Source organism: Pempheris klunzingeri, chromosome 12 (genome assembly GCF_042242105.1).
Source record: "Pempheris klunzingeri isolate RE-2024b chromosome 12, fPemKlu1.hap1, whole genome shotgun sequence".
Lineage (NCBI taxonomy): Eukaryota > Metazoa > Chordata > Actinopteri > Acropomatiformes > Pempheridae > Pempheris > Pempheris klunzingeri.
Window position 1 is genome coordinate 11,054,150 of NC_092023.1, and position 22,034 is coordinate 11,076,183.

The 22,034-nt window shown below is 40.6% G+C and overlaps 1 protein-coding gene across 1 annotated transcript in view; it reads right to left on the reverse strand.

Annotated features, from left to right (window-relative positions):
• The window catches only part of kcnh1a (potassium voltage-gated channel, subfamily H (eag-related), member 1a), a 36,520-nt gene that overhangs the window by 4,392 nt on the left and 10,094 nt on the right, over positions 1 to 22,034 (reverse strand). Inside the window, exons 4-11 of the mRNA XM_070840789.1 lie at positions 20,470 to 20,576; positions 19,965 to 20,093; positions 18,301 to 18,419; positions 17,648 to 18,040; positions 12,165 to 12,322; positions 9,268 to 9,539; positions 4,995 to 5,194; positions 1,785 to 2,037 (exon numbers count right to left, since the gene is read on the reverse strand). Of these exons, the coding sequence (XP_070696890.1) occupies positions 1,785 to 2,037; positions 4,995 to 5,194; positions 9,268 to 9,539; positions 12,165 to 12,322; positions 17,648 to 18,040; positions 18,301 to 18,419; positions 19,965 to 20,093; positions 20,470 to 20,576 (1,631 nt within the window). The remainder of the gene's footprint in view (positions 1 to 1,784; positions 2,038 to 4,994; positions 5,195 to 9,267; positions 9,540 to 12,164; positions 12,323 to 17,647; positions 18,041 to 18,300; positions 18,420 to 19,964; positions 20,094 to 20,469; positions 20,577 to 22,034) is intronic.

A 22,034-nucleotide genomic window follows, 5' to 3' on the forward strand; every position in this document is an offset into this window, starting at 1 on the left:
CAGAATGACCATACAGAAATAAAACCATGGCAGGATAAAAGGTTGTATAAAATGCAGCTGCAAGTTGCAAACACAAACCATACCGTCACTGACGAGTTACGCTAATTTAGACCTAATGTGCATCTTTGTAGAGTAGCCTATGGGAAGAGCAGTCACACAGTGCCAGTCTGATGATTACATGTTTTTCCTTTCCACAAAGCCATTTGGCTAATGACAATCTGATTCATAGTAGTAACTTGTTTATCACTTCAGGCTCCATTACAGTCTCCATCCGGGCCATTGGTATTAGCCTGACAGTATATTGATTTCTGCAAAGACGAACCGATAGCACATTATTGACAAAAAAAACAACCAAGATGGTGTTACTGGGCCTTGCCAGAGCATGCCATCCATTATTCACTAAATCAATCATTTGGCAAATTAAAAGGAGGAAGTTCTAAAAAGAGAATACTCTGCTGGGATTTAACTAGGCCAGCGTTAGCAAAAAAAAACCGATTTTTTTTGTCTGCATCACAGTAAATGAAGGTATAGCTTCCTTCCTTGAGTGCAATTGAAGAGGAACTGGGCTCACAAATATCACATGGTCTGGTTCATTCCTTATCGATATGCGTTAGCTGTGGGTTACTACAGTTTAGAGCACTTCATAGAGCCGGAGAGGATCCAAATTATACCCAGGAGGGCACTCAGAATCGGCTCTGACTATGCAGTGCATCATAATCAGTGTGGGAGAAAATAATTTAGGAAATCTGCAATGCGTGTAAAAAATGTATACTATCAAATGAAAAGGAAAAGAGTTTGATTCACAGATATCAATCAGTGCAATAACTGATTTTTTTGGCCACGTATTAAAGATGTAAACAATTTTACATTTGACATGCTTCTCAAATGTGAGAATGTGCTGCTTTCTTATATGATATAAATGAAATATTTGGGGGTTTTGAACTGTTGGTGGGTCAGAACAAGCGATCTGAAGACGTCACTTTGGACTCCGGAAAATTGTGGATATTTTACAGACCAAACACTTTATTAAGAAAATAATGGTCAGACTATTCAGAATCATCAGGCTTTTGTGTAATGAAGGCGACGTACTTCATATTGAAGTAAGATACCTTAAAATAAAGAACACTGTAAGAAAAATATAGCCATTGTTAAAACTATGCGATCTTTCAAACTTAATGAGAACTGTGGCTTTAAATTATATTGTAGCTAAGTGAAAGTCAAAAAAGTCAGACTATATTCGACCATATTTGAGAGTACGGTGCATCTGAGACAAATCCTGAGTACATGAATCAGCAGACAGCGATCCGCAAAAAGCGATTTTCACTGCAGTCAGAACAGTTGCTGCTGCTATACAGAAAGAAAAAAGGAGAAAAGTCTTTTAACAAAAACACTTTGTTATTATGATGTAAAACTCTTTTGTTAGAACAGTGCTGGAGGCCAGTCTGACTAAAATGTGTTTCAGCTGTCGTCACTGCCGTTTTTGTTCTGTTGAAATCTGTCTAAGATAAATTCCAATAGGGGCAAATTACTGCATTTTAGATCTTTGGTTGTCTATCATATTTTTAAAACTTAAGAAATCTGTAACTTTATATTCTAAAAAAAATGGGAGTAGATCTGGGGCAGTTCCTTTGACGGGGGAATGGGAGGCCTTGGCTGCCTCTTTCATGAAATACACATAAGTAGCGAATTTCATTATTAATTATGCCAATATGCTCAGTGTAATTTGGTGAAAAGATACATATCAGGAATTGATGAAAAGTGTATTGCATAAGTGCTCAACTCACCTAAAATGGCCACCACCTCGTCATCCTGGATGACCTCCAGCGATCCCGACACCACGAAACAGAGGCTGTCCACACTTTCGCCAGCGTGGTAGATCAGGTCGCCCGGGGCGCAGTGGATGGTCTGAAACTCCATGGCCAGCGCCCTGAGACACCCATCGCTGGCCAGCCGGAAAGCCGGGTGCTCTTTAAAAACCTTCCGGTTGAGATGAACGCAAATATCTGCTCTCATGTCCTTTGGACAAATCTGCAACACCTGGAGAGATACAAGAGAAGCGAGAGGAGCTGTAGATCAAAGGAACCCTGAGTGATTTGTTTTTCATCTGGTAATACTGAAATATAGAGCTGGTTGACAGTCTTACGCTAGTTTGAGATGTTTTGAGATCTGTCACTCTTCCACATTAGGGGATCGTAGAGTCATAAAGTGTTGCCATGACTACCATTTGGATGAAGACAGCCATAACATGTGACATACACATGGGTGAATGTTGAGGCACAAGGGACAGACTCACTGTTTCACTTTACAGCACACAAAAACAACATGGTTTTATGCACATGGAACCATTTTTAACTTCGCAGGCCATAAGCGATGCGCTTAACATGACATAGTGTGCAGATGAAGAATTACTTTATTAATCTCTTATTGGGGAAAATTCTTTTTTCTCCAATGTGTGGAGAGATGGTAGAGTGAGAGATGGGCTGCCATGTAGCAGCACCCCGGAGGCAGTTAGGGGTTTGGTGCCTTGCTCAAGGCAAACTGACACCCCTCCGGCTACCAGTGCAAACTCTGCACTGTGATACTGAGCTCTTGCCGCGCACGTGACACCCAGAGGTGTGATTCATTTGGTATAATGCTTCCAACTTACTGAGAGAGAGAGAGAGAGAGATCTTCATTGAGCCTTTTTACAGTCATAAAGAGAAAGAAATACATGAATGTTCAGAGGGAACTCAGAGAGAAGCTGCTTCAAAGCAACATGCAGTTTAATAAGCAGGGTTCTATTATCTTATGTTATCAATGGCTGCTTAATGTGAAATCCAGCACAAGTATTCAGAGGGGACTTAATGTATTGTGAAAGCTCATTAAACCAATGTACTCTCAAATCAACAATTAATTTCTGCAGTATATGCCTCCAAGTTTTTTATAACTTCACACTATTTGCACGAAGAGCTGCGATGTGTTTTTAGACTACAGAGTTCCTTTTCGGTAGCTTAGAGAAATACTTTGCTCAGAGTTGATTTATCTATTGGAGGAGGCTATATAATCCAGTCCTGTATGAAATAAGTTTTATGGTGGCGTTTCACGTTATGGTCACATGGAAGCTGAGAGTCCAGTCGCCTCCCTGCTGAGCGTCAGCATGTCGTTACACCTAATCAACAGGATGCCAGGCCGTCGCAGGGCTCTGCCTTTAAAACAAATCTCTTTGAAGATGAATGCCAGGCAGAGAGGGATTATGTGCCGTTTTTAGACCCTTTAGTCTGGCCTGCAGCCCAGACAAATAAATAATACATAGATGCAGTGTAAGCTTAATACATAAAGAGGACACAATAAGTAGATAAGTGCAGATTAACCATTGGGGGTCACAAGTGTTACTAGTGTTCCTGCTTTATTGGAAGTTATGTATCTAATATGAGGTGAAATAGTAAAACTTTTTCCATGATTGGATTTTGGACAGGTGGATTTAAATGGGTGCGGGGATATGAATGCTCTCTGGCTTCAAATCAATCAGAGTTGCACCAGTTCAATCTATCTGCTTCAAGCTATAAATGCTTAATTTCCACACACTCAAATCATTTTAGCATCATCTGAATTCAGTGGGATGGCTGGTGGGAGCTGTTGATTACTGTCTGCTCCAGATAATATGCTGCACGATTTTGCTGCAGAATAGTCTGATGTTTTTTGTTGTTATTTTGATTTGTAAAAACTTTTACATATAGTTATGTTCAGGGAGCATCAACAGCATAGGTTTAGTTTCAAAAAAAAATGTGAGTGCTATTATATACAAAAAAAACCCCAAACTATACATTCAAGTTCTATTGCTAGATCATTTATATTGCATAAATTATGCTTCATTGTTACAACACATTGTAACATGTTAAAATTGGTTATCTTGCTTTGAATTAGAGGAATACTTCAATGTTTTGGGAAATATGCTCATATGCTTTCTTGAGAAGATGAAAAGATTAATACCACTTTCATGTCTGGCTCTGCCCAAAATAACAAATATCCATCCACCAGCGCCTCTAAAACTCCCAGAGAGTCTGTGTAAAACAAGCACTTTCTGACGAAGTTGTATGAAACACAGGGGCACCTCAGGGTTGCGTTTTATCACAGTTATTATATCTGTGTACACCAACTGGATGACACTACAGGACAGCAATTTTAAGCTACTGAAATACGCTGATAGCATGGCTTTACGTGGTCTTTTTTAAAAAGAATGATGTCTTTGCCTACGTTTTTGGGGCTGGAACACTGCTGTAAATCCAACATCTAGCTAATCAATGCTGAAAAAATGAAGGAGCTTATTTTAAACCACACAGACGCACTTCACCAAACTGTGGAAATTGTCACCTGCTTTAAGTCTCTTGGAACACACATATACTGTATGATTCTAAGTGTAAGAAAACTACTTAGAGACGGTTTCGAAGGGGGTGGAATCAGTCATAACATCTCTGAAAAAGTGTATAGAGGGTGTTCTTTTCTTTTCTACCTCTGTCTGCTACGGATACCTGACATTAACAAATAAAAACAAGCTGGCTAGGATCATCCAAACGGCAGGAAAGATGGAAAGCTGCCAACAAAAGTCATTGCATAACATTTACAGTAAAGCCGTACATACAGGAGAGCTTTGTGCATCATTGGTGAAGCTGAACACCCCCTCCATGCTGAGTTTTAGGGGACGCTACAGTGTGCCCCCCGCAAACAAAAACACCTACAAGGGATCTTTTGTTCCTTGTGCAATAAATTCCATGAACAAATTGCACTAATGTGTACTCTACGTTGAATGTATGCTGTGTATGTTGTATTAGTTGTCATACAATTGTTTCAATATGATGAAATTTGCTGTATTGTTGTAATGTGAAGTTTTATTTTATCTGGTGAGGCCACTTTTTGGATTTTCTAGTCTTGGCTTTAAACAAAACATATTAGCATAACAATTAAACTACCAGTAATTATGTGCACAGAGCCTTTAAAGGTGACACTGTCTGACGTACCTTTTCAGTGTCTATACCCCGTGACATGGACCAGGTGGAGGCAATGTAGTCCATAACTCTTTCGCTCAAACCCTTGGGCACCTGGTAGAGCTTCAGGAAGTCCCGGACGCTGTTAAGCATCTCATGGTAACGATTGGTGTTGGCGTACATCTGCTGGAAGATGGTTGTCACGTTACCAAAGATGGTGGCGTACAGAAGGGCTGTGAAGATATGGAGAACATGAAGAGGGAGAAGTTTTAGTAACACTAGTGGTTTTTGCTAACAAAAAAATCTGAAGCATCATCAAAGGTTGCGGGTCGGCCTTGAGGGTGAACACTGTTTGAGATGGGAAAGGTAAATTGTGTGAAATCAAAATATGTCGGGAAATGCACAAAATTGTCAATTTATAGATCTGATATGCACTGGTGTGGTCATTACATGTGTTCGGTGTTTGGCTCTTCACCACATCTAAGGTACCGTAAATACTTTAGCTTTATAAGTATTAATTTCTCAGATCATCCTGTGGGTTTTTAAAGATTTAATAAGAGGCTTATGAACCCAGGGTCATCTAATACTACAGTCAATTTTAAGATCAAGCACAAAAATCTCTTTACAGTTTACAAGGGCCCGTTTAATGAGGATGTAAGCAGCTCAAAAAAAAAAATTAGTTTCTGAGAACATAGAAATCTCCCAAACTTGTTTTACAAGGATATGAAAATCTCCAAATGTGATTTTACAAGGACATAGAAATCTGCTACTCTTCCTTCTTTCTGCCACTGGTGGATTTGCATCAGACCAAATGTGCCTTATTTTTTTAGCTTTTTTATTAGTTTAATGTGGTGAGCACTTTAATCCATTATGTGAGAAATTAACAATTATTACTTATCATTGGCTTCAGATATAATCAATAAAACTCTCGCCAAAAGGAAAAAACTATAATTAGAGCTTTATATTGAGTTTGTATAACCATCCAACCCAATGCAGTTACATCCTGCTAAATACGGAAATTTCTTCTTAACTTGTCTTGTGAGGAAAGAATTAAAGGAAAGGAAAAGAAAAAGTGTAGCTGCGCGTCTCTGAGGTGGTTCGATGGTTGAACTGGTGCAACAGCTGGCGGGTGCGTGTGGATCAAAGCCATCGGATCTGCTCTGTGCGTAGTGTTCTCTTGGCAATAGAGCCCTAATTAGCCCTGCTAGAAGGGACGGAGAGGAAACATGCCAGCCACACATTTCAATTATCCTCAGACGATGACAGTAACCTGTGCATGCGTCTGTATTTGTTTGTTTATTTCGGCGCGCACAATCAAAGCGTAGAAAAACTGCACAGGGAATAATACTCATTAAGAAGTGCTCCAAACTCTTCAAGGGCGAGGACAACCACAACTAACATCCTTTCATCACCATCACTCATTTGTGCAGCCATCTTATCAAGCGTTGCAGTGTGATATTCTTAATCGCTTAAAACACAAAGAAAATTCTCTTGTTTGTAACACACTCTCAATGCTGCACATTAGCAAACATCAAAATCAGCAAGTTAACAGATCAAGAAAGGTTTCAAAAAGGTCTGAGTCTATTAAATGTGGGAAGATTTGACAATCGTCTCCTTTTGAAGTTGCCAAAGTTTTAGGATAACTGCTACCTCGAGCTCGAGCACAGATGGCAACACTCACTTCTCTGATAGGCAGAAAAATGCTGTAACAAAGGAAACTCAATCGGTCCCTGTGGAAACGAGCAGCATCTAGTCCCCTACATTGCTCTCAACTTGCTGACGTAAACAACTTCATCGCAGCGTTGCTCGGCATCCAACAGCTGGCTTGTTTGAAGGTAGTTAAAAGACAGTAGTCAGAAACTAAAGCCCCAGGCCAACAGTTGCTATAGAAACAGGACACATATGTATAGTTCGCCCCTTCCCCATGCCACCCCCCCCCAATCCCTCGTCACACTGTGATCTTCTGCTGCCAGCACCGATCCAGTGCAGATGGTAAAAATAGAACAGTATCTGGGCATCCATTTTTCATAGAGAACAGCCATGGACTACAGTAGATTGCATCTACAACAATCCTCCCGAGGCCGTCTGCTTTTTAGATATTTACGCTTTAAGATAATTTGTATCTCACGACGAAAAATTTAGGCAGAGACAAGTGTGCAGATGAGTTTTTATGAGTTCCCCAGAGACTGTATTCATAAACCTGAACAGCCAAAAGGTAGAGAGGGGGCCGACAATCATCCACTTGCCTCAGGGTTGAGATTGTGGCTGAAAAAAAGTATGACAGAGGTGAGGAGTGATTGCAGAAGGATCGGAGGAAGCACTGTGCTAAATTGATCCGACGGTGTCAGTTATTGCTTCGGGGTGTTGCTCTCTGCGTGCAGTCACATAATGGCACCGTGATGTACACTGTATTATGAGCCACACAAGCAGGAAATACCTTATAAATCTTTAATACTGAGATGTGGGAAGAGGGGAATGCTGTGAAAATCTGCCTCCTTCTTAGGAGATTAGATGTTTTGTTAGTTAGTGAGGGCAGGTTTCTCTTCACTAAATTATAATCCAGTCACTGTTATTTATGTCTACAGCAAAACTGCTAATTCTATATGTTGGTGAAACCATAATAGCTGACATAAATAGATAAGTTCATACTGTTTTTTGGTCATTTTTACCCATATTTTTCCAAATATTAATATATTTGATGACTGTTTAATTCTGATTTATGTTTCAGTTTATTACAACATATACATTTACTATACAGGCTTAAAAATTGACACTAAGCCACAAATTTCATTAAAAATGCTCTTCTAAACTCGAGCCTCTGAGGAGACGCTTTCTTATTCACTGTTGCAACTGTGTTTTAGTTTTTTCGTGGGGCATTTAAGGAAAGCTAGGAGCTTGTGTGAGTGATGCATCATGCTCCAGAAAATCTCAATAATTCAGCACGGTATTACACAGCAGACTGAGGTAATGAGTCTAACGTAGGCAAGAATAGCAGAGCTCCTACTGTACTGTATATGTCACTGTGTTAAAGTGGACTGACTGGAGTTATCAGCAGTGTTGATGAGATTGAAAATGAAACAGACAAAAGCTTTATGAAGCTGTCTTAATTTTACAATTTACATACATTGATGTACTGTATGCCATCGGCCTGGGGAACCCGGGTTCGACTCCCTCCCAGTCCCAGCTACCAAAAATGGGCGAGGGTTGCGTCAGGAAGGGCATCCGGTGTAAAAAACTAACCCCAAAATCTACAAGCGGATCATCCGCTGTGGCGACCCCGGAAGGGAGCAGCCAGAAAAAGGACAACAACGATGTACTGTATTATCTATTTTGTTCTATATAACCTCAGTTTTGCTAACTATGGCACTCTCTTTCAATATAGTAATGCAGTAGCCTGCTACAAGCTTGCCCACATCCCAGATTTTCAGTGATGTAAAGACATCTGGTGTTGTGCACACTGACAACTGAGCTAATCAAAACTTTCGTGGGACTGAGAATGGGGAGGCCGTGTTCCTGTGCCAGACCCAGAAAAACCACCTCAAAAACTGTGACAAACTGCAGCCACATTCACCTTCCCCTCCTGAAATAATCATTACAAACAAAATGTAAAAATTCACAAGTGTATTTAATGCGCACAACATCAGTGAACACGGTTTCAGTATGTAAACGTATGAAATTCTTCCTTGTCAATCATTGCAGGTAAAGATTTGAATAAATGTGCATAAAATCTCCTGTGATAAATTTCCAAACCAAATTTTTTTACTTTTCATTTCACTTGAGGTATACTAAAACTGTGTCCAAAAAGTATATACACTTTGAGCCTGAAAAGGGGTTGACTTTTACTTGGAGGAATGCAATGTGCACAGGGATTAAAGCAAGAAATATTTGTGAGCCTGAAAAGCTGTCCAGGAGGAAATATGTATAATGCATTGAATTAAGTATTATATGAATTTAAAACTGCTCTATGCCTGAAACCAGGCACGGTGCCTGAGAACTTTAATCCTTGTGTGCAATAAGCAGTGAAAGCACCATTGAGAACACAGGCCCACGATAGTATAAATAAAATACAAATTGCAGCCAATAGTTCTGCGCTATATTCAACCTGAGCAGCATATTGTAGGTTACAGCAGAGTTAGAAATAGTTTCTCAGCTAATGATCTGTAAAGTTCTGTTTTCTGAACGTCAATGGCTCCATAATTCATTTATTCACCTACCACAGTGAATTATGGCTTTAAAGAGCATAGTTAAACTTCTCATGTATCATGTATATGTTACACTGCATAGAAGATAAAACGCCTCCACTCACATCCAATCATCATCATGGCCACGGCAAAGATTTTCTCTCCGTCTGTCGTTGGGGCGATGTTACCGAAGCCAATGCTCGTCAGGCTCGTCATGGTGAAGTACAGCGAGGTAATGTAGACAGAGTGCTTGTTCGGCCCACCTTCCCACTTCCCTGAGCCGCTGGCATTGAAGCGGTATGGTGTGCCAACCGTCTCAGCAAGGATGTAGAGCCAGCTGTCCATGCGCACGATGTTGGTTTCTTCATCGATGACCTCGTAGTCACCGATGCTGTACCTGGAGTGTGGACAGGCAGAAATGGTCGTGGTTGACACAGGAAATGTGCAGTTATGTATTAGTTATGTGTTAGATGTTGCATTTCACACTTACAAACTATGAGATTGTATTTCTGTTAGAGGGGGGAATTCATCGAACAGTTTGTACTGAGCAGCTGAAAATGTGTGGCGCACCTTCAGATCAAGACTCAGCCATGCTAGCAGCTATGTGAAGTTCTACCAAGACACAACTGTGCTTCAAGTAAATCGCTAATATCAATCAGCTATCATGCTCACAGCATCACTGCTAACATGATGACGTTTAGCAGGAATAATATTTACCATAGTCACCATCTCGATTTAGCATGTTAGCATGCTAACATTTGCTGATTAGCAATAAGCACAGTTGAGGCTGATGAGAATTGTTTTGCAGGTATTTAGTCATAAACCAAAATATTGGACGAAAAAAAATTTGACCTGATGTTGGGCACTAGAGGACGAGTCAAGGATTCATTCTGAGAGGAACAGGAATGTGTGAACCAAAATTTTTATGGAGACATTTCACTCAAAACCACTTATGTGAACCTCATTGTGGAGCTAAAAGAAAAGTCAGAGAATCACCAGTCAGTGGGATTCATCCTCTTGGAACCATGACTGTCGGTACAAAATCTGGTGCTAATCCACAGTAACAGTAGTATACACATATCTGTTGTGTAGCGCATCAGTCAAGCCTATGACCCCTCACAGCTGGAGGCATTTTTTCCCCTCAGGCTGTGTCGTTTCATACATGTTTCATTTGAATCATTTTTTGATGCATGGGGAGGTAAAACATGACAGTATTTCACAGAAAAATGCAAAAAATTATAGAAAATTCAAAGAATAAACAGAATTTTGAGTAACAGGATTTAAATTTTCTTGTTTACTACCCTAGTGATCATGGTTGATGATGGATTAATTTCTCAACTCGACGCCGCAGCTCGGCGTGTGGCCGTGGCAACCACAGAAACCTGAGGGACTGAGGGAAACAATACATGTTTATTGGTAACAGTAGAGTACTGTTTAATTATAACGTCTGGCCTAATAAACAGTGTTTATGTTTATGTTCTTGTGGGGTCCCGACTCCAAGTTTGTGAACCATGAGTCCAACATATGTAAAATCTTGCATGTTAACATTGTTTGAAATCATGTAGACAGATAATAACATGATGTTCTGGTTGATGTTTTCTCTCGATTATGAATATATTACTAGAGGACGTCTTGTAATCCTATGAGGGATGGGTCATGACGTGAAAAAACAAAACACATGAAAATGTGTAAAAGTGGCTATTTTGTATGGTTAGAAATACATTATAATATAAACATAATAGGACATCTGCAAAGGAAGAATTGGTGTCATTGACGACATACTCTCATTCCATATTTTCCCTCTTTTCATGTATTTTCATAAAGGCATCTGGGTCAGTTTGTGTATGTTTGTGTGTGTTTAGACATTCTCATAAACATAGTAAATTAAGCACAACACACGATGCAAAACTTAATGCTTCCACCACACTGGCTCCCTGCAGAGTCAATGATCTGATTAGACTTTGGAGGCCCGCGCTACATACATTTGCATATTAATGAGGGAAAACTAATTCTCTTGAAACCTCTATAACTCTTTCCGGCTTTAAGGCACGAAAAACATACAGTTTTAATGCATAAAAACAGGCGTGTTGACAAAAAATAACTACTAATTAATGTGCTAATTAGCTTAGTCAATGGCCTTAATACAGTAACTGGCTCTGCTACTAAAGGCAGAGTCGTCAGCGTTGGATGAACTAGCAGGAGTAGTTCGATTTTGAAAACATCCAACCAAAAATATCACGCCCCCCCCTTCAGGCTTTCCTCCAAAGCCACTCCCCCACAACACATCAGCCAGCTGCCTGACTAACGTTACTGCTGGCGGCCGAGTCCACGACAGTGATGACAAGACCGGCCGCCACCGCCGGGTCGCTCATTCGTTCTGTACACAACCTCTGACAGCCTCTCTTAGTTTTTCAGTCTAACAAATTAACAACTCTGTCAGCCATCACAGATGTAACGTTAGCTCATAGCTACTGCTCACTGGGCTCAGAGGCTGTGCTTTGTGCTAATAGCGCACTAAACGACAGTCTGTGGAGGTCAGCAGCGGCTCTCTGTCGCTCTCTGGCTCAGTGGGTGTGTAGGCAGGTGAGTAGGTAGACAGGCAGGTGGGAGTTAAATACAGTCTATGACAGCCACAGACATAGAATTTTTTTCTATTTTTGTCAAACTCTTTCATTTATTGATTGACATTTAGTGCTTCTAAAATAAGCTGCAGACCCTGCCTTTAATGTATCAATCTTCATTTATATAGTGCCAATTCACAACAAACGCTCTCAAGACACTTCAGAGAAGAGCAGGTCCAGACCCAACGATTCACAAATTCAAAAGTAAGGATTCAAGAACCCCCACATGAGAAAGCATCAGGCAACAATGGTGAGGAAAACCTCAATGTATCCCAGTGACGGCAGAATGTGTTATGTAATTCATAAGCACGAGTAGAGTAACTGCAGCTTAAATGGCACGCTTTTCTTTGAGTTTTAGATAATTGTATGAAAGAAACGTAGAAATCCTGTCTTGAACATACCAAATGCAGGCCAGCCAGTGTGCAGCCAGTCCAAAAACGCACACCAGCAGGACCAGTACAGCCGCCCCGTACTCGATGTAGTGATCCAGTTTGCGGGCAACCCGACCCAAACGGAGAAGCCGGACCACCTTCAGTGAGCTGAACAGACTGCTGATCCCCTAAAGCAGGAATGACAGAGGGGAGAGACAGAAAGAGGCAGAAATCAGAAACAATATTTAGAGAGGACGAAAAGAAGAATTCTTTAATATATTTTAACTTTCAAAAGTTAAAATATATGAAGTTTTGCTTTCAGGTTTTGATTTGAAGTGAATGTTAACCAACCGCTGAAGGTCTATTAATAACACCAAGATGATGCCACTCTAATACGTCAAAACACTTAACTTTAAGTGCATTTATAAGCACTACATTATCATTTAATGCACTGTTTAAAACACTATATAACAATGTAACACTCTTCAATATATATATAATAGTTATCTACACCTGTGAGGACATTCATAAATGTTTATTAATGCATAATACCTGTCAGTAACTGTAACCCCTCCTATGAAGACATATTTTATATAATTACAGCTGTGCTTCACTATATTGTCATTCATTATCCGTCATGAGTTATAGCTGTTGACATATGCTTAAATAGAAACATATTTGCTTAAACTACATTATAGTGTGTTAACTGTTTACAGAATGTTTATATACTGTTTCTAAATACTAAATAGAGGATGGGTTGAAGTTAAGACTAATACATTTATGTTATACTGTTTAAAAACAGAGTATGGTCCTAGTTTTTTGTTTTAGTTCAGTTGGTTGGAAAATGTGGTTATGCTTTTAAAATTCCTATCCACCTCTCTGTGTGTCCTTGTTGTTGTTTTTGTTTTATGATTCATGGGTGACTTGACTGCTGCAACGCTGCAGTTTCCCATTGGGATGAATACATTTCTTGCTGATAGCTCTTCATGTAAAGAAATATTGTGCAAGATCTAATATACAGCACAAAATACACCTTATACATGTAGCTTTTGTTTCTTTTGTTTGTTTTTGCTTTATGCCCTTTACTTAAGTTATGAACCTGAGTCAACGGTGACAACTGTCAGTCAATAATAATCTGCCTTCACTCTAAATGATCTGTATCGTATGAAAGTAGTGATGAAACTCGATGTCAACAAAGTCTGAAGAAGTGATGTATTCTTGTGTTTGTTACTCCTGAGTCTGGTTTCCCATCAAATATTTAACACAAAAAAAAAATACGCCACATTATATCAGAGCTCTAAAGCATTTCAAATGACAATAAATGTGATGTAGCCATAACAGAAAACACAGACAAAATGAGGAAAAACACAATAGTCACAGCGTTCACAGTTGAATTTAAAAACATTCCTGTGCAACGTGAGGAAATTTTACAATTTCAAGCAGTTACATAACCAGCAGCTAAATGTCTACTCAGCTTAACTGTATATTGAAACACCCACTCAGTGATTCACACAGACAATCCCATCAGATTGCTGGTGGCATTGTGTGTGTGTGTGTGTGTGTGTGTGTGTGTGTGTGTGCTGGGAGGAGTATTGATTTTGCTAATGTGCTGTGGTCTGCAATCCGAGTACAACTGCAGCGCTCGCTGTCACTTGATCTGATGTAGCTGCCTGCCAGACACCTCAGCTTCTCTAAAATCACTTTACAGACCTGAGCTCCAACACAATTCAATTATCTGTGCAATCGTGCTTTTGAGTTCTGCTGCAAACTCCACAAGCACGAGTTTGTAGAAACGTTCATCACTGAACAGATATAAAGCAGATTTCAGTGAAGGAATGAGTTGACATTTTGAGAAATATGCTTATTCGCTTTGTGTCTGTGCATTAAATCCAGCCAGCAGGTGATTATCTTAGCTTAGTTTAGTTTAGCTTAGCATGAATGACTTTAATCCATACACACAAAGAAATGAAAAAAACATCGCTTTGTGGTTTTACATGCTAGCTGTTTTGTAGCCTCTCAGTCTTGTAAGAGTGTTTAGGCTAAATTAGGGTTACTAGACCTGAATCGAAATGGGGGCGTTACTCGCCTTCCCGCTGAGACGAAGATAAAGGAGAGTTCATTAAAAGGCAGATAAGAGGATCAGCATCATCTATCTCGCCAATCTCACTAATGAAAACAAATGTAAAAACAACAAGTTGTGGTTTTACAGCGAACTGGGCACATGCTAGCTTCCTCTTGCTTACAGACTTTATTGCTGAACACTGATCGACTCCTGGCTCACACAGACAGGCCGGCTTTCGATCTCGTCACCTCACGCTCGGCAAGAAAGTGTACAAACATATTTCCCAAAATGTACAAGTATTGCTTTTAGGAATAGGGTCATCAGGAGTTTATTACTTATTATATAGACCGTGCCAGTCTTTTAGACTGCATTAAGCACTATTAGTTTATTAGATATTATGAGCAAAAACCTTGAGTTTTTAAAAGAACCAAAACATTTTGCACACTGACAGTCACTTTATTTATGTATCAGTCCTCAGACCAGGTGAAATTCATTTAGTCATATTAAAAGATGGACCTTACTAGTTAGCCAATAGGAAATTCAAGATTCCCTCCCTCTATTAAAGCATATTTTCAATGCTAGGGTGGTTTTGATTTTAAATTTTCATCGCGTCACTTTGCTGATCTCAGTTTGTCACTGCTGAGGACCAAATCGGCTCCCATGCAGCTTTTATGACGCTGTTGTTCATTTCCAAATTGTAGAACACAATCTTTGCCATGTTTGTCTTGAGTTGCATTCTGTGACAGTTATTTCACGCATTTACTTCTGCTGTCGTTTACAGTCAGCGAGCACCACAGCTGAAATGTTGGTGCAAGAACAAACGTCACAGAAACTGTGAGTGTGCGGCTGCTGTTGTCCAGGCTTGATGGAGAGTGGATGTGTTTGTCAGGTGTGCATGTGTGTCTACAAGTAAAACCAAACACAAAACTGTCGATTAACGTATTCTAATCAAACTGAAGCCTACTTGAGTGACAGCTCGGTGGTTCCAATTCTTCCCATCACGTCCCATGCATGAATACAGGCAGGAGAGGACAGGGGAGGGGGGAGGGCATGCAAACAGAACAGAGGGATGAAAAAGAAGAAAAAACAAAAACGAAGCACAAGTAAGAGAGAAGACACTTGATCAGTAGTAAACGATGAATAAACACATGAGAAAATCAATATTCAATAAAAGGTTTTAAATGAAAAGAAAGAAAACAACCTTATCTGTGTTTGTAGGGCGTATGAAGTGTGGCCAAAGCATGTACTGAAAGCTCCATCAGAGCACAGCAACAACATGAAGTGGTCTGTTTGCTGTTGTTTTGGGTTATCAGTCATTAGAAGCTGAAATGACACAATGTCTATGAGGTGCAGTCAGTCTTGATGTGACGTGCGGCGTTTCAAGTTTACCAAAAATAACTTTGACAGCCTCTCCTTGTTAATGAACCCCCCCCTCCCTATTTGGAAACCTGTTGGGAGAAACAGCCATCAAAGTTATTCATGTCAGTCGTTAAAGGTCTGTAGCAGCGGCAAGATGTTTCGGCGCCGCTTTAATAACACGGCCGATTGTTTACTCACTCTCATTTACCCGTCCCACGGATTGCCTAAAAGCTATCTGGAGCAAGTCAGTGAGTGCTTTCAGAGACAGACTGTAAGATGATCCTTGCTAGAGGATGGTGGAGGCAAATGTGTCCGTATCCTTATCACAGGCAAAATGCACAATTGGACCTCATAGTGATCATGAAGCGACAGTGTGAAGCCGTAAAAGTGTAGGGCTGCAACTAACAATTATTTTCACAGGTGTCAATTCTTTTTTCAATTTGCTGACTATCATTAACGTCTAACCTGACACACCAGATGGTTTGTTACACCGAACCATCTGGGAAGCCGCGTGTAGAAACTGTTTGTAAAGGGGCGGGCACGTTGAAGCATACTTGGCAGGTGATTGGATGAACCATCTGTCTATCCGCCTGATGCCGGCTAACTTCAACAGATCAGATCAACAAATCAAATCAGAGAATTTGTGACAGTAAATTAATTGTCTAAATTGTGCTTGTGCAACAACAAACACAAGTTGTACAGACAATACTTGTTTCGTTTAGTTTTTGTCTTGATACTAAAAAGATCAAATAGCACCAGCGTTATCCTTTAAATCACACACAGTTGTTGTTATTCCCTGCTGACTGCTTCCTCTCTGGCCACTTGAATTTGTCAGCGTTTCAGATGCTGAAGCCTTGAAAGACTAGAAAGGGCCAAAATGCTGGACCTGCAAATACGACTTGGTGTTTGCAGCCCACCAACAAGCCTCTTTTTTAAAGCATTACCACAGCATTTCATATTACCCTGCGCTGTAAGTGCTGTCCGACAGCCCCTGAGAGCCGACTTACGCTGTGCTGCTCGCCGTGTGACACACAGCGCTGTTAAATGCTATCACAGCATTTTACACAACCGCGTTGGCGCAACAACACACACACACACACACACACACACACACATACATCATGAGGAGCGACACCTTTAAGCACACACAGGCGCACACAATGATGCATTATTATAATGAAAACTGGCAAGTGCAGGACCCTGAGGCTCCACTTAATCAATGTGTGCGTGTTTGTGTGAGTGTGTTGGAAGAAAAAAAGAGTCGGACCTGATTCACAAGCTGTGATTGTGCCATAGAGATATTTTCAGTCATATACAGCTGGAGTATCGGCCAGATACTTTGCGGCTTCATCACCAAACACATGCCATTTTTCAACATGAGAGCATGTGAGAAACAAGTGTTCAGTGTAATGTCTAACCTGAGCAACAAATTCCCTTTTAGACTTTCACTAAACCTTCAACGCCACCATACAGTTTAATTTATCCACATACTGTATATAAGTAGAAGGTAAAACTGTCATTCATCTGGTTACCGAGGTTACGGACTCAAAATGTTCATTCGGAAACATATCATGCCTTTGTTTAATCGCAGCATTTTTTCCCATGATTCAGTCCTTTTGTCAGCTGTCGTAACGCGTTAAAGGTTTTAGGGCGTCAGTGACACAGCAGAGGACCAGAGTGCCTCATTTTAATAATGTAACACTCTTTCCCCAATTAAAATGTGTCAGTTACCTCAAGATCCTGCAACAGCTCTCCAGCAAACATTCACAAACAAGCATATTATTATGCTGCTCATTCCAACTTATTTTTTTCACTGTCAGTATACAAAACAGGCAGTGAGAAGGATCTTATGTACAGTGGTTATTGAATGCAATTGAGTGCCTGCATGGAAACCTGATAACCTGTCAATCACCTTAGAAATGATCACCTCTAGGACGCTATTCAATTGAGGAGCAAATACTAACAGATGTTTGGCATGAAGGCTTCAAAAATCACTTGGAATAGATGATCAAAATAGCCTCCGATAGATTTAAATCGACGTATCCATGAATCGACTAATCGTTTCAGCTCTATGTACAATGCCAGCGCTCACCTCATCGACGTTCTCGAAGGCGTTGATGACGTCGTACGGCAGGCAGGACAGCAGGTCGATAACAAACCAGGTCTTCAGGTAGTTCATTCGAATCAGCTTGGGGTCTGAGATGACCTCGCCGGCGGGCCCAACGAACGTGGTGTGGAAGTTTAGCACGATGTCCACCAAGAAGATGACGTCCACGATGCTGTCCACCACCAGCCACGTCACGTTGTTCTGCTTCGTCTTGAAGGAGACGTTGTAGGGCACCATGATGGCCGTGTAGAAGGTGAGGATGAGGATGACCCAGTCCCACGTGGTCTTGAAGAGGCAGTAGTGCAGGATGATGTGAGGAGGGGTTTTGGGGGTCTCCTGCTTGTACTGGGGGAGAATGTCTGAGCCCAGCTGCAGAACCTGCCAAAAAACAATGAGTCAGGAAAACTCAGAAGCAAACAGATAAATAAACACGCACAGCAGGACGCCAAAAATACAGCCGCTTGGGGCTTAAATTATGTTGCCCTGACGTTGACTATAGCTCAGCTGTTCATAAGAAGTGCTGTGTAAGTCTTAGAAGTTGACCTGATCTAAAACACTCTTCTGCTCACAATTTCTCAAGTGTCCAGTTTGTTCTCTAGTATACAGCACAGGAATAAAACCACATGTATCCTCCATACCTCAGCCAAGCGGGAGTGCTTGTGGACATTCTCTCCTTTGTGAACTGTAGGCTGCAGCTGTTGTAAGACTCCTCTGCTGCTTGTTAGAGCTCGAGTCAGTCGGGCAAACTTTCCCCAGCCTGAGGATAACAAGCACATGCAGCATGGTCAGTCTGTAACATTAAGACATATTCAAGATCTTTTCTGGTACTGGATATTTCCTGGGCAAACACCATGTTTTCTGAGGTGAAAAGACTCACAGAATCAGGCTCTTTTTTCCCCAGTATTGAACACTTGCTAAGCACTTGATAGCCAAGCTTATCGAACTAAGATCATCTCCTGGGCATGCAGAGCATTTGTGTTTGGATAAACTGACGATATCTGAGCTTCCACGACAATCTGACCAAGAAGTTCTTATATCTAAATGATGAAACAGCTCAACAGTCACCTGTTGGTTTGTGGACCGCCGTTCTGAAGCCTCGAATTTGGCTTCACAGGCGTAACCATCTTGTGTTAACAGGCGTCGCCATCTTGGTTGCTTACCCTGCTTTATGGTCTATTTTCCTCTAAATGGGACCATAATCTACTAAATGAACATCATGCTGTATTGAGGAGGAAGACTTGAAATTAGCGACTGAGACCATAAACTCATTAGGAAAATGTTTACTGAGGCAATAAATCAAGTGAGAAGTAGGCTCATTTTCCCATAGACTTCTATACAACCTGAAGTCTTTTTGCAACCGGTGTAGTCGCCCCCTGCTGGCCATTTGAAAGAATGCAGGTTTAAGGCACTTGCACAGCATTGGCTGTACTTTGCAGAATGGAAACGTATCAAATTGGCTAAGAAGCCTTTTGCATGTCTGATCTGCCAGTAATATAACAGAAGACATCTTTGTCTTCGTCGTGGGACAAACATTCGCAGAAAGAGAACATTTATACCAAGTAGAGAGAAATGATCGGAATAAGCGTCTATGTGGGCATTAGGTGCTAATATTTTCCTATTCAATAGATCATCAAAGGTTTACACTAAGTTCACAGAAACCTGAAAATTACTTCCAATCAGGCCAGATCATGCCGGGCTCTTCCAGTCGATGTTGTTACATGAAGCATTTTTATGCTGACTTAACTATTATTCTGATAATTGGTGGAATATTAGGTTCCACTAAAATCCAGCTAGTGTCATTGTCAGCAAAAAATAATAATAATAATGATAATATAAATATAGTGTACCGTATCACCACACAGCAGACAGACAAAGTGAGCTGGTGAACATAATAGCCCATTTAGCCACATTTACACAAATATTTTGTTGTATATTTTTCTTGTTCCATTTTGGCTGTCTTCAGTATTTATACAGTGCGATGAATTAGGTTTTGTGTTGTGCGCTGATAACCATCACGATGGGCTGCATATCTGACTGAGTGGGTACTTGTTAGAGCAGATGCACAATGCGCAGGGCTGAGTGGAGATCGTGACTGATGTTACCTCTGTCTCTCCTATTTTATCATCTCTGTATTAGAAGTTTTAGACCACACATCTACCACGCGAGGGCCTTTTCAAGTATAGATGTAAATGTGTTTGTCTTGTTTAAATCACCGACAATTAACTTTCACTGGCAGCTTCACAAAAGCATCCTTTTTGATAGAAGGCACGAGGCTAAACAAACTGAATTAGTTGACTCTAACCTTTTGAAGAATCGTCTTCAATGGGCTGTTTAAAGGCCGTGATGTCACTGAATGTGCAGAGGAACAGGACCACTTTCTCTTGTTCGTTTCGAATGGGAGCAATCTTCACAAAAAACCACACTGGCGTCCCTGAAAGTATAAAAAGAACACATATATTTAGCTGCATCATCTGCAGATATTTTTAGGGGAAAGGATGCAGAGTGCACATATAGCAGAAATCTTGATTGCACGGTGTATAATTAAATATTCTGAACTTTCAAAAACTTTCCATGTTTTCCTTTAACACCTGCAAGCAGAGGGAGCTTACACCTGTGAGTGAGAAACAAACACAGCACCAGTGTCTCTGGCCTGGCTCTCAACCAATTAGCTCATTTCTACAGAGGTAGAAATGTTCTGGGCTGCCTTTGAACTAACTGTATGTTACGGAGGCTCTGAATACATTTGCATGACAAGAGAGCGGAACTTCACATTTTTCTCTTCCCTTGCTTGTGGTGTCGCTACTCACTGTTCTTCTTGTACATCAGTATTTCAAACGAGTTCATCTCATAGTTCTCGAACGTTAGTCGCACTTTTTCCGTCGTGTCCTTGTCCGTGAGCTCCCCGTACATGAAGCTGGAAAACACGAAAAGGGAAATAACAATTTGAATATTTAATAGACAGCGGTATGTTGTACAAGCATGCTCGCTCCTGAGCTGAAGAGTGCTGAGGATGTGTGAATATCCGAATGTGTTAGTTGCAGAGTGTTCTCTCGTTACATTTGTTGTAGTTTGTTCTCTTCTCCGATTGCTTCGGCAGCACCTTTTTATGTCACAGTACTTCATGTACAACATCATGTCATCTCCACGTTTCGTGTATTTTCTAAAAATAACAATAATAATAATATGCCACTTATCCAGAGTTACACCTTGACTGTGCAGACCAGTCACTGACTGCTACTTACAGACCTCTTGAGAGGTACACAGCAGAATTAGGCTGAGTTAAATATAGAACAGAAGTAGATTAAGGCTCATGAAAATGTATCCTGAAAGCATAAAAATGATAAATGGTGCCTTGTGTCTAATTGGCCAAATGTAAAGTACCTCTCAAAAACAAATTAAACCTGAAGATGGGTCAACCACGCTACAGAGACATTCATCTCACTTTGCTTGTTACTGCCACCCTCAGTGGCAGCGTGCTCCAGCATGATCTAAAAATAACTCGGAGTTTGTTATTAAATACAAAAGGAAGGCTAAATTTAATGAGACTACATTCTGACGCTGCAGAGACTTTTCAGACCAGTGCTTGATGTAAAATCATTGATGACTGTCCTTTTTCTCCTCTTCTCTCTCTGAGCCGGGAGGAATGTGACTTTCTTCAAAGACACACACTTGGAAACGATTCCTCAAATGAATTTCTCGTCACGCGTGAAAAAAATTCCCACAGGTTTGTCACTGTGTTTACAGGATCCGGTATGGAGAATAAAAACATATATAATTGAAGAGACAAAGAGCACAGCGAGGGCAGCTGGGATGGAAATAACATCTTTGATCTGCACACATTAACAGCGAAAGTGGCTCGGATGTTAGACTTTGACACTCACAACAGTGGAGGAAATGAGTATACATTTTACGTCTGAGTCATCCTCAAAAATATCAGACGTCGACACTCGGTGAATGTTTAATGGCCTTATAATCAGGCTCATGAAGATGCTTTTTGACTGGAAAAATGTTGAAAGAGCAAATGATGAAAGGTACAGAAGATTATTTGAAGAATAATGAAAGGGCTGTAGTGATACTTCTTAAAAGTACTCACCAAGAACCAACTAACCCACTGGTCATCAAATTATAGACTCGATCTAGAGGCTTGGTAGCTTTTAAAACCGTACAAGACATGTACAACGTCAGAAAAATGAACTTATTTTAAAAGAGTCTACAGTCATATTCTAAATCTTTACTGGATGTTCACGAGGCCCCTGGACAGCAGGCTCAATGTCAGCGATGGATGGTTTCATTTCCCTCTGTAAATGTTTTAATTCAGCAACGTCACAGCTATGCATCACTGTCACAATTAGTTCAACAGATACATTTTTTT